Below are 14,009 nucleotides of genomic sequence, written 5' to 3' on the forward strand. Positions count from 1 at the left end.
GTACTCAAAAACACCTCCATAGTGTAAGTGTGTGGAATAAATAAAACAGATCCTGAAAATGGACTCTGACATCTACAAGACACTTCAATAAACCCCAAAATAACACACACACACACACACACACACAGAGTGTGTTACACTCACATGTCTGAGAGAACCGTCGTATTCACATCTCTCCACTGAGCCCACAGTGCTGTCAGAGAAGTAGAGTTTCTCTGCTCGAGGGTCAATCACCAGAGCGCTCGGAGTCACGAGTCCATCACTGACGATCACACGCACACTCTGACCCCACACTGACCCCCTCACTATACTCACCTTCCTCCCACTCCAGTTAGTCCAAAACATCAGACTGGAGAAGAGAGAGAGAATGAGAGAGAGAAAGAGAGAGAGAGAGAGAGAGAGAGAGAGAGAGAGAGAGAGAGAGAGAAAGATTTATTAAAATGATGCACATTTTCTGATAGTGGTGTGTGTGGTTGTGCATGTGCATGTGTGTAAGTGTGTATAAGTGTGTGTGTGTGTGTGTGTTTGTAACAGCATTCTGAATATCACATCTCTATAAGTTGTGGAGAATTGAGCGCTGTATATACGTTATGCTGTGTAATTAGCACATGCCGCTTCTCCCCTAATTGACCTCTGAAAACAGCTGGAGCTCAGAAGTGGTCAGTGGGAATGGAAACACACAGAGAAACACACATGGGGAGGAGAAGAGTCGGGTTTGAGAGTCACAGTGAAACGTGTCACGTGTCTGCAGGATGAAGCTGGAAATCATACAGCAGCTAAAATAATCTCACACTCTGATATCACACACACACACACACACACAACTCTACAATAACACCCACACTATTTAGTTCCTCTGAATGTGACTCACAGTAACAAAAGCCAGCTTCAATATTTCCTTTATTAATGTGCAAAAGAAATGAAGGAATGAAAGAGGAAGTTGTGTTTCTCTCACAGCTCCATGTGGAACCCGAGCTGAATCTCCGCTCGAAACTGTCCACAGCGACTCATTTCCCAGGAGCAGGAGACGGAGTGGGTGGGGGAAGTGGTGGGGAAAAAGCTGAATGTGCAATCATTAAGGATTAGTTTGGAGCTATAAATAAATCAATTTTAATTGGATATGTTTGCTTTGATAGTGGAGCTTTACTCTGTCCTTGTCTTTAAACATTCTGATTTAATCATCCATTCTTTAATCACAAGCTATGTGGTCAGCTTGCTTTAGGTTTCAGATGAATAATTAGCATGAACATGTGTGACCGAATAAAGTACAAGAGAGGATCTGATACACAAACTACGCAGTTTAGAAAACTGACTAAGCAACACAGCATGATGTCACACACACCGCCGCATGCATTCACGGAAACACAATCTTCGCCCCCTTTCACTCTCTCCAAAGCAGAAGCAGCGGCGGCAGTTCAGCACCTTGGATAGCGACACTGTACACAGAGCGATGTGGAGGATCAGCACCCAGGCCAGCGTCGCTAAACTAGAGTGCATGGCATAGCAGGGTAACGCGCGGTAAAACTCAGCGGGCCAAACAGGAGCACCACTGAACTCCTCACCCTCCAGGAGGGGAAGACTGCCAGGCTCCGCCAGCCACGCAGGGTAAGTTTGTCTTCCTACAGGACTAATGTGGATTGTGTCTCTCTTTCTGAGTCACAGATTCCTCAGGATAGACCCTGCACACTCTGGGACCTACGACGCTCTGCCACCCTCCGGGGCCAACATCTCCAGACTGCCACCGGTTCCAGCCCCAGCACCAGCTCCAGCCCCAGCTCCAGCACCAGCTCCAGCTCCAGCTCCAGCTCCAGCTCCAGCACCAGCACCAGCCCTAGCCCCTGCACCAGCTCCAGCCCCAGCTCCAGCCCCAGCACCAGCTCCAGCCCCAGCACCAGCTCCAGCCCCAGCTCCAGCCCCAGCACCAGCCCTAGCCCCAGCACCAGCCCTAGCCCCTGCACCAGCTCCAGCCATAGCTCCAGCTCCAGCCCCAGCCCCAGCTCCAGCACCAGCTCCAGCTCCAGCCCCAGCACCAGCCCTAGCCCCTGCACCAGCCCCATCCACCAACCTTGGCTTCAGCAAGGGCTATGGAAACCTCTCTCTGGCTGATACTTAAGGGAGGCTTCTTGGTTTTGTTTTTTTTAAACTGCATTTTAACTGATGGTTTTTCCCTTTTCTTTGCCTCCAATGAATCTCAGTAAAAGCTTGTGTTTGACCTTCTCCCTGACTCTGTGTGCTGTTCTGTGTTCCCCTGCTTAGTGTGCTACAATGATCACAGGGAATCACACAAGTCACAGGGAATCACAAGAGTCACAGGGAATCACATGAGTCACAGGGAATCACAGAAGTCACAGGGAATCAAAGTAAGTCACAGGGAATCATAGTAAGTCACAGGGAATCACAGGAGTCACAGGGAATCACAGGGAATCACAGAAGTCACAGGGAATCACAAGAGTCACAGGGAATCATAGTAAGTCACAGGGAATCACAGGAGTCACAGGGAATCACAGAAGTCACATGGAATCACAGGAGTCACAGGGAATCATAGTAAGTCACAGGGAATCACAGGAGTCACAGGGAATCACAGGGAATCACAGAAGTCACATGGAATCACAGGAGTCACAGGGAATCATAGTAAGTCACAGGGAATCACAGGAGTCACAGGGAATCACAGAAGTCACATGGAATCACAGGAGTCACAGGGAATCATAGTAAGTCACAGGGAATCACAGAAGTCACATGGAATCACAGGAGTCACAGGGAATCATAGTAAGTCACAGGGAATCACAGGAGTCACAGGGAATCACAGAAGTCACATGGAATCACAGGAGTCACAGGGAATCATAGTAAGTCACAGGGAATCACAGAAGTCACAGGGAATCACAGGAGTCACAGGGAATCACAGGAGTCACAGCAAATCACAGGAGTCACAGGGAATCACAGGAGTCACAGGGAATCACAGGAGTCACAGGGAATCACAAGGAATCACAGGAGTCACAGAGAATCACAGGAGTCACAGGGAATCACAGAAGTCACAGGGAATCACAGGAGTCACAGAGACTCATAGTAATTCACAGGGAATCACAGGGAATCACAAGAGTCACAGCAAATCACAGGAGTCACAGGGAATTACAGGAGTCACAAGGAATTACAGGAGTCACAGGGAATCACAGGAGTCACAGGGAATCATAGTAAGTCACAGAGAATCACAGGAGTCACAGGGAATCACAGGAGTCACAGAGAATCACAGGAGTCACAGGGAATCACAGGAGTCACAAGGAATCACAGGAGTCACAGAGAATCATAGTAAGTCACAGGGAATCACAGGAGTCACAGGGATCACAGGAGACACAGAGAATCACAGGATTCACAAGGAATCACGGGAGTCACAGGGAATCACAGAAGTCACAGGGAATCACAGAAGTCACAGGGAATCACAGGAGTCACAGGGAATTACAGGAGTCACAAGGAATTACAGGAGTCACAGGGAATCACAGGAGTCACAGGGAATCATAGTAAGTCACAGAGAATCACAGGAGTCACAGGGAATCACAGGAGTCACAGAGAATCACAGGAGTCACAGGGAATCACAGGAGTCACAAGGAATCACAGGAGTCACAAGGAATCACAGGAGTCACAGAGAATCATAGTAAGTCACAGGGAATCACAGGAGTCACAGGGATCACAGGAGACACAGAGAATCACAGGATTCACAAGGAATCACGGGAGTCACAGGGAATCACAGGAGTCACAGGGAATCACAGAAGTCACAGGGAATCACAGGAGTCACAGGGAATCACAGGAGTCACAGAGAATCATAGTAATTCACAGGGAATCACAGGGAATCACAGGAGTCACAGCAAATCACAGGATTCACAGGGAATTACAGGAGTCACAGGGAATCACAGGAGTCACAGGGAATTACAGGAGTCACAAGGAATTACAGGAGTCACAGGGAATCACAGGAGTCACAGGGAATTACAGGAGTCACAAGGAATTACAGGAGTCACAGGGAATCATAGTAAGTCACAGGGAATCACATGATTCACAGGGAATCACACAAGTCACAGGGAATCACAGGAGTCACAGGGAATCACAGGAGTCACAGGGAATCACAAGGAATCACAGGAGTCACAGGGAATCACAGAAGTCACAGGGAATTACAGGAGTCACAGGGAATCACAGGAGTCACAGGAGTCACAGAGAATCACAGGAGTCACAGGGAATCACAGGAGTCACAGAGAATCACAGGAGTCACAGGGAATCACAGGAGTCACAAGGAATCACAGGAGTCACAGAGAATCATAGTAAGTCACAGGGAATCACAGGAGTCACAGGGATCACGGGAGTCACAGGGAATCACAGAAGTCACAGGGAATCACAGGAGTCACAGGGAATTACAGGAGTCACAAGGAATTACAGGAGTCACAGGGAATCACAGGAGTCACAGGGAATCATAGTAAGTCACAGAGAATCACAGGAGTCACAGGGAATCACAGGAGTCACAGAGAATCACAGGAGTCACAGGGAATCACAGGAGTCACAAGGAATCACAGGAGTCACAAGGAATCACAGGAGTCACAGAGAATCATAGTAAGTCACAGGGAATCACAGGAGTCACAGGGATCACAGGAGACACAGAGAATCACAGGATTCACAAGGAATCACGGGAGTCACAGGGAATCACAGGAGTCACAGGGAATCACAGAAGTCACAGGGAATCACAGGAGTCACAGGGAATCACAGGAGTCACAGAGAATCATAGTAATTCACAGGGAATCACAGGGAATCACAGGAGTCACAGCAAATCACAGGATTCACAGGGAATTACAGGAGTCACAGGGAATCACAGGAGTCACAGGGAATTACAGGAGTCACAAGGAATTACAGGAGTCACAGGGAATCACAGGAGTCACAGGGAATTACAGGAGTCACAAGGAATTACAGGAGTCACAGGGAATCATAGTAAGTCACAGGGAATCACATGATTCACAGGGAATCACACAAGTCACAGGGAATCACAGGAGTCACAGGGAATCACAGGAGTCACAGGGAATCACAAGGAATCACAGGAGTCACAGGGAATCACAGAAGTCACAGGGAATTACAGGAGTCACAGGGAATCACAGGAGTCACAGGAGTCACAGAGAATCACAGGAGTCACAGGGAATCACAGGAGTCACAGAGAATCACAGGAGTCACAGGGAATCACAGGAGTCACAAGGAATCACAGGAGTCACAGAGAATCATAGTAAGTCACAGGGAATCACAGGAGTCACAGGGATCACGGGAGTCACAGGGAATCACAGAAGTCACAGGGAATCACAGGAGTCACAGGGAATTACAGGAGTCACAAGGAATTACAGGAGTCACAGGGAATCACAGGAGTCACAGGGAATCATAGTAAGTCACAGAGAATCACAGGATTCACAAGGAATCACGGGAGTCACAGGGAATCACAGAAGTCACAGGGAATCACAGGAGTCACAGGGAATTACAGGAGTCACAAGGAATTACAGGAGTCACAGGGAATCACAGGAGTCACAGGGAATCATAGTAAGTCACAGAGAATCACAGGAGTCACAGGGAATCACAGGAGTCACAGAGAATCACAGGAGTCACAGGGAATCACAGGAGTCACAAGGAATCACAGGAGTCACAAGGAATCACAGAAGTCACAGAGAATCATAGTAAGTCACAGGGAATCACAGGAGTCACAGGGATCACAGGAGACACAGAGAATCACAGGATTCACAAGGAATCACGGGAGTCACAGGGAATCACAGGAGTCACAGGGAATCACAGAAGTCACAGGGAATCACAGGAGTCACAGGGAATCACAGGAGTCACAGAGAATCATAGTAATTCACAGGGAATCACAGGGAATCACAGGAGTCACAGCAAATCACAGGATTCACAGGGAATTACAGGAGTCACAAGGAATTACAGGAGTCACAGGGAATCACAGGATTCACAAGGAATTACAGGAGTCACAAGGAATTACAGGAGTCACAGGGAATCACAGGAGTCACAGGGAATTACAGGAGTCACAAGGAATTACAGGAGTCACAGGGAATCACAGGAGTCACAGGGAATTACAGGAGTCACAAGGAATTACAGGAGTCACAGGGAATCATAGTAAGTCACAGGGAATCACATGATTCACAGGGAATCACACAAGTCACAGGGAATCACAGGAGTCACAGGGAATCACAGGAGTCACAGGGAATCACAAGGAATCACAGGAGTCACAGGGAATCACAGAAGTCACAGGGAATTACAGGAGTCACAGGGAATCACAGGAGTCACAGGGAATCACAGGAGTCATAGGGAATCAGAGTAATTCACAGGGACTCACAGGGAATCACAGGAGTCACAGGGAATCACAGGAGTCATAGTGAATCACAGAAGTCACAGCAAATCACAGGAGTCACAGGGAATTACAGGAGTCACAGGGAATCACAGGAGTCACAGCAAATCACAGGAGTCACAGGGAATCACAGGAGTCACAGCAAATCACAGGAGTCACAGGGAATCACAGGAGTCACAGGGAATCACAGGAGTCACAGGGAATCACAGAAGTCACAGCAAATCACAGGAGTCACAGGGAATCACAGAAGTCACAGCAAATCACAGGAGTCACAGGGAATTACAGGAGTCACAGGGAATCACAGGAGTCACAGGGAATCACAGGAGTCACAGCAAATCACAGGAGTCACAGGGAATTACAGGAGTCACATGGAATCACAGGAGTCACAGGGAATCACAAGGAATCACAAGGAATCACAGGAGTCACAGGGAATCACAGAAGTCACAGGGAATCACAGAAGTCACAGCAAATCACAGGAGTCACAGGGAATTACAGGAGTCACAGGGAATCACAGGAGTCACAGGGAATCACAGAAGTCACAGGGAATCACAGAAGTCACAGCAAATCACAGGAGTCACAGGGAATCACAGGAGTCACAGGGAATCACAGGAGTCACAGGGAATCACAGGAGTCACAGGGAATCACAGGAGTCACAAGGAATCACAGGAGTCACAGGGAATCACAGAAGTCACAGGGAATCACAGAAGTCACAGCAAATCACAGGAGTCACAGGGAATTACAGGAGTCACAGGGAATCACAGGAGTCACAGGGAATCACAGGAGTCACAAGGAATCACAGGAGTCACAAGGAATCACAGGAGTCACAAAGAATCACAGAAGTCACATGGAATCACAGGAGTCACAGGGAATCACAGGAGTCACAGGGAATCACAGGAGTCACAGGGAATCACAGGAGTCACAGAGAATCACAGGAGTCACAGGGAATCACAGGAGTCACAGGGAATCACAGCTGTCCTGACACTCAGAAGACTCTTTTGAGTGTTTTATTGCTTTAGTTCTAGAAATGGACATGAACAAGGTAAATATTAATTAAATATAAACTCACTTTTGACACTCGTCCAGCGTGAGGGCCTGGGGACGATCGTCTCTGTCCATTTGGACCACCGGGTCCCGGGTCCAGGCTCCGGCTCGGCTCTGGTCCAGCGAGTGTCGTGTGATGGTAGAAGTAGTGTCGCTGGTCCAGTATAATGCATCCCAACCACGATGATACGCCAAACCCACCACCGAGCCCACATCTAAACAAAATACACACCAGAACAGCCTTATTACACACTAACACACTCTTTATTACACATTAACACTACTTTTGCTGTAATATGCAACTATTAAGGAAACGTAGCTCTTCACACCAGGAAACGTAGCTCTTCACACCAGGAACACCCCATGTTCATCCAATGTTCTATTAACACCACACTCCAAACTTTAAACCCTGCATGCTGAATAGTGTGTTTGTGAACATTTATAACATGGTTCTAAGCATCTCAGAGATCTCAGAAGGTGGAACCATACAGAGTAGATATAGTGTAGAAATAAAGGAGCTGGAGCTCATATACTCAGGGAAAAGTGGAGCCCCCTAAAGGTTCTTCAGCTGGCCCTCTGAGAGAACACTGAAATACTCTATATAGAACCCTTCACCAGAGTGCACAGGCCTGCCAGGAAGCCAAGAAACCTTTATTTAATAAAATCACCTTACAGCTACGATAGCTTTCGGTTAAACTTCTGACAGGTTCCTCACGGGTTCCTGACGTATTAATAAGAAAACAATGAGCAATAATTCAGTGTGTGTACTGCACACTTACCCCGAGAACACACACACTCCTAGAAAACAGGGTTCTTCAAGCTTCCATAGACTGTGTGTGTGTGTGTGTGTCTCAGATGTCAGACTAACTCTGTCCATCATTCATCTCCTGTCTCAGTCAGTAAGTGAGACAGATGTTCCCTGTACAAAGACATTACAGTTACACCATCTGATCTCTGTCTCTCTTCTCTTTCTTTCTCTTTTTTTCTCTGCCTCTCTCTCTCTCTCTCTCTCTCTCACACACACACACACACACATACACACAGTCACAAAATAATAATTAATCTGGCTAATTAAATAATAAATAAAATGGTATTTTATTGGCACTGGTATTCTGGTATTCACTTTTAACCAAGTACTCTGAATTGAAATTTCTCTCCTCATGCGTGTTTTGCTGATTGGCAGTTTGGCTCCGCCCTCTTTTCAAGGTCTGCAAATCAGCACCTAGGACCAGGATTGAGGTGATACATGTGAGAACTCAGAGCACAGATGCAGCTACACACTGAAGCTCTCTTCCACCTGCAGGAGGCGGAGTTTTTCTAGAAAGGGGCGTGTTTCAGCTATGTGGGATTCTGACAGAGCTTCCGTCAGAGCATCTGCCCGCCCGAACAGGTCAGAAATACAGCAGTGTTTCACGCTGGGTTTTATTTCTATGTAGATGTTTTTTTCATGCACTCATTGACTCCTATTAAAGCGCAGAATCCGGCACTGAGACCCAAAACGACATTTTTAAAGCCGACTGTCCAATAAACATTGATCGTCTCGGCATTAGAACACAGCGAGGCTGACTGCCCTGCAGGATCCCATTACGATGCGTTAGACTGGACCGGGGTTATTATAGCCTGTGTATCCAGAGGGCTGTCTGACTCTGGCAGCCTGATTAAACCCAGCTGAAAGGAGACGGCTCATGTAGACAGCGCTGTCAGAGCGAGTGGATTAAATGAACAGCGGTGCAGTGAGAAAAGCACACTGTTTCATTCCCCACTGTAATGAACAGCACAGTGAGTGATGGAGTAAAGCTACGCTGCTTTCATTTCATTTCATTTCATTTCATTTCATTTCAGCTCTGTGCGTTCCCTGCAGTTCCGAGAGCAATCAGCTGTGAATAAAATACATCATCACTGTACACTAATAACACACACACACACCACAGCGCTGTTCAATCCTGCACTCTGATTGGTGCTCAGGTGTTAATTAATTCTCTAGAACAGCAGCTCTGACAGTAGCGCAGGTTTATATTAATGTGCTAGCACTAATATGCGATCGTTTCCATAGTAATGATGGTTCCTTTCTATTCCTTTAGCCTGAAATATCCAGTTCATTGAGTTACAGTTGTCATGAGAGTCATGTCGTCAGTCTGATGGCAGCACAGTGAAGTTGGGATTATTTAAAAGTACTGAGACTTTCGAGTGCTTCACCACTCCTAATTATGACTGTCTATATTTGAGGAAATTCTGAGCAAACCAGAACAGAAGAGTGGTTGAGTTTAGAGGAAGTGTTAGACAGCAGGTGTTAATGGAGAAGCTTTGTTTTTTTGTCTCAGCAGGATTATACGTGCATGAAAAACTGAAAGGTGGATAAAAACCGGAGAGAGGCTCAGACTGCATTTCTGATATAAAAAATCATTAAACCTGTCCCCTATTTGAGTCAGCATGGTTGAGGAAGTTTAGCGGCTGTGAGAAGATCACAGGTCTATCACACATTCACCTCAGGTGCTGGCGGATGGATGTGGCAGGTATCTGCAGAGCTCGGTCTCATTAGATCCGGAGATGTGGCTCGTCCACAGCGTCCGGTCACGCAGAGCTCCAGTATATTTCTACTTTACTTCTCATCTGTTCAATAAATCTTTATAAAGTCCTCATTCACAATTCAATACATTACACTGAAATGTCTTTGAGTGAGCACTTCTATAATCCGACATCGTGTTGATTTGCTTGTCTTCCTGAATGTTGTGTGATCGAGGTGCAGCGTGACTGCTCCATTTAACGTCATACAGTTATAACTAAGTCAGGTTCAGTGGTACAGGAATCACACTGCCCCCTGCAGAGCACAGGTAATGACAGGGTTGCCATGCTCACACTTTTTACTTCAAATTGCACCAGTTTACAATCATTCTGTGACCAACAAAAGCTTGTTTTATGGCAAATAAACAGAATTAAATTCAATAAATTTTAACAATGGTAGACTGAATGTGCAGTGTGTATGTGTGTGTGTGTGTGAGTGTGTGTAGACGAGGTCTACACGTCAGGAATGTTTGTGTACCACAGTGACCCACACAAAAGCAGAGGAAAAGAAGAAAAACTGTAGAAAATTGCGTTTCCCTTTCTGATTTTTTGGGGCTAGCGTCAGGTCTTGGTTGGAGGAGGACATCCTGCTGAAACCTGGCAACCTTGTTTAATACTGTTAGTTGTTCAGGAAACATCGCTGCTGTATGAAACCCAGCTGATCACCACTAAAAGCGAGCTGCTAGCGAGAGATGACTGGATGCGGTCCACTAAAATTCATTAGGCAGCAGCCTGTAGCAGGACTCACGCGTGATGCCTCTCAACATGATTCTGCTCGAAGCCGTGTGGTTATTAATTCAGCTGAATGTTTTTGCTCTACAGTAAGACATGAACTAGACAAAGATTTATGTAGCATATCGCTGGCTACAGGTTAATTAGGCACAGCGCTCCAGAGCTTAACAGCCTACATATTTTTAGGTAGATTAACCGATAAACGTCGTCTAATACTGCTGTAATTATTGCTTACGTCTGTGGATATGATCCAGGGTCAATCACAAACGGCCGAGGGTCAAACATGCTGAATAGTCCGGAATATAATGAGTCGTTAACGCTAATGGGAGGGAGAGAGTTCATCAAGAGAGCCAGAGATGATTAAAGCCTCTCTGAAGAATATTAAGAGGAAGTTAAAACAAGATTATTCTGATTAAAGATAAGATTGTTGTGAAATAAAATTATGTACTGTGTGTGTGTGTGTGCACGCGTGTGTGTGTATGTGTGTGTGTGCGCGTGTGTGTGTGCGTGTGTGTGCGCGTGTGTGTGTGTGTAAACTTAGCAATATGTCATTTCCACTTAACACAAAACGTTTGCATTTGATTCCAGACAGTTCCTCAGTAGTGAGGTAGAGAGTGCACAGTGTGTGGTTTGGGACACAGCCGTAATTACGCTATAAGGTAGAGGGCCAGGTGTGAGCTGTAAAATCAGCCAGCTGCAGCTGGCAAGGAGCGTTAATTAGCTATTGATTAACAGAGATGAGCTGTAATCCTGACAGCTTTTATGGTGCGATGCATCTTTTTCCCTCTCTCTCTCTCTCTCTCTCTCTCTCTCTCACACACACACACACACACACGTTTTAGCTGATCATCTGTTCAGCACAGACACTCAGTCAGGAAGCCGCTTCACCTCTCCACTCATGCCTGAACTCCATCATCTTTACAGATGTAAATAAACAGATCAGTGACAGGTGAAGGATAATAACACAGTCCTCACTGCGAGTGCAGTAACAATCAACTCTTACTGATTTAATTAGTCCTGATTGGTTAGAACAGTGTGCAGGGTTTGCACTTTACACTCTGGGCGTGTCCTGAACATTCTGACTGACAGCTGACAGAGATGACAAGGGCGGGGATAAATACTTAAATCGGTCAAATACGTCCAAAACGTGATCACGTGACATCACTTAACAATTAGCTACTGGTTTAACCATCCTACACTGTTAGAGATAGGGTTCTGTATGATCCAAACACTCAGACACTTAAAGGTTCTGCAACAGAGACAACTGAAGAACCCTGGGAGCAGAACTCCACCCTCTAGCAGAGCTAGCTGACAGTGTAAGTGTGTGGCTATACAGTAGTGTTAGCAGTAGAAGATACATAGCTAGCATTAACGGTGTAGCGCTGGTGGTGCTGGAGCTCCTGTTTCATCAGAATACACACACTTCTCTTTAACACACTCTGAGCTAGAAGTCTGATTTAAACTCTCGGTCATGTGACTCACTGTCAGCGAGCACGCGGCGACCCGTCCAGTCGTCGTTAATCACTTGGATGTTGCCGTAATGGGCGTCGGCGATGAAGATGCGGTTTCTCGGCTGTCTGTAATCGAAGGTCAGAGCGCTGATGTTTTTGAGATACTCGGGGCGTTGGTACGGTGGGAGGGGCGTGTCGTGTGTTCGATTCCCCAGGTCTGAGATGTGAATGCTCTTCAGCAGCGTTCTCTCGCCGTACAACAGGTAGACGTCGTACACGCGACACGACACGCCGTCCGGGGCCAAGTAACCCTGAGCGCAGGAGCATGACTTCCTGTTACTCCCCAAGTAAAAACACAGCTGCTCACAGCCTCCGTTCCTGAGACCACACTCATTCATACCTGTGAGAGAACACACACACACACACACAGAGTAATGTGAAATGGATTATAAATCAAAAAAGAATCAGAAGTCTAGCTGAACTGCTGGACAATTTTCAGGAGCTGTTTATTAGGCAGAAACAGGAAGAGGAAATGCAACACAAACATCATTCCACTTCCCTCGCTTTACCTCTGAGGTGAAAAGATACTTCTGCTCTTATTTTTAAACCCTGATCTGGTGTGGATATAATTTACTGCTGCACTGCGTTTCCCTTCTCATCACTATGTCACAGTCAAGCCACACTGAAATGCGAGCAGTGTCCAGCAGCAAAATCTTCTCTGGAATTTGTTCTGAGTCTCTGATGAAAATGAATCTCGGCTTCTTCTTCTTCTTCTTCTTCTCAGTGGATTTTATTTCCTGGTTGATTCCTGATCAAATGCAGTGAATCTCAATTAGATGATTAAGCACAGACCAAGCATTACATCAGAGGTTTTTAATCTGCTAAGAAGGAAGCAAGTGTGAGTGTGATCATTAATCACCTTGTGTGTGTGTGTGTGTGTGTGTGTGTGTGTGTGTGTGTGCGCGTTCTCCCTTGCTGCTGTACACCTTGTGAAGTCCCACTTGAGCGCAGTGTCTAATATTTTTAACACTCGTTTCTTTCACTTAATAAATGAGGGGTTGTTGTGGTCGCTATTAAAGAAAGAGACTGTTCTGTACTTCCTGTACACACACACACACACACAGCCCTTAAACACTAATATCTGATGGTAAAAGATGTTACTGTTCTGCTAGTTCTACTGTGCTACACTTCCTTCAGTATGCTAGCCGTTTGATTTCCTTTTCCTCCGTAATCATGGCTCAGTCTCCTGTTTTCTATCAGGTCCTTCTGCTCATGATGAACTTCTCCTCTTAGTTTTTCACCTCCTTAAATCTCCTCTGTGAACTCCCTCAGCTTGCAGGTCTCAGGCCTCCAGGCTCCCTAATTTTACTAACCTGGTCTTCACACCTCACTGCTTCTACAGTAGATCTATTTTGGTAGATTTTTGTCTCTCTGCTTCTGATCATTTCTCCTGGATTCTTCCCAGATTTGAACTTTCTTACTTTTCTACCTTCTTGGTTTTCCTCACATTCCTGTTAGTTGCTAAGTTTTATCTAGCAGCGTCCTGAAGTTTTCTCATGCTTCTGCTTTCTAATCCCCTCACAGTGGAGGAGTTCAGGCTCCTCAGTTCTCCTAGTGCACCACTTCTTCCAACTCCACTTTCCTGGCTTCCTCGTTTCCCCTGGTTTACGAGTTTCTCATGTTTACTTTTCTTGCGTTCTAGTTTTCCTTTTTGAGCTTTTAGTGTTTTATTCAGTTTGCTGTGAGCTGCCAGTTTTGCAGAAACTGATTATGGATTAGATCTTCTGCTGCTGCTCTGACCTTCAGACCTGTATAAGACCTAATAAATAATTCTCTAACCGCCTCGGGCTGATGTT

General features: G+C 46.2%; 1 protein-coding gene across 6 annotated transcripts in view; it reads right to left on the reverse strand.

Annotated features, from left to right (window-relative positions):
• LOC131347815 (low-density lipoprotein receptor-related protein 1B-like) overlaps window positions 1-14,009 on the reverse strand; it is a 216,989-nt gene that overhangs the window by 57,700 nt on the left and 145,280 nt on the right. For all 6 annotated transcript variants that reach the window (XR_009203830.1, XR_009203831.1, XM_058382212.1 and 3 more), the window contains 3 exons: window positions 12,185-12,553; window positions 7,434-7,623; window positions 145-349 (listed from right to left, as the gene is read on the reverse strand). Coding sequence is in view for 4 of the 6 variants with exons in the window: in XM_058382212.1 (XP_058238195.1) it covers window positions 145-349; window positions 7,434-7,623; window positions 12,185-12,553 (764 nt within the window). In the remaining 2 variants the exon portion in view is untranslated. The remainder of the gene's footprint in view (window positions 1-144; window positions 350-7,433; window positions 7,624-12,184; window positions 12,554-14,009) is intronic.

The sequence above is a fragment of the Hemibagrus wyckioides genome, linkage group LG27 (assembly GCF_019097595.1).
Source record: "Hemibagrus wyckioides isolate EC202008001 linkage group LG27, SWU_Hwy_1.0, whole genome shotgun sequence".
Lineage (NCBI taxonomy): Eukaryota > Metazoa > Chordata > Actinopteri > Siluriformes > Bagridae > Hemibagrus > Hemibagrus wyckioides.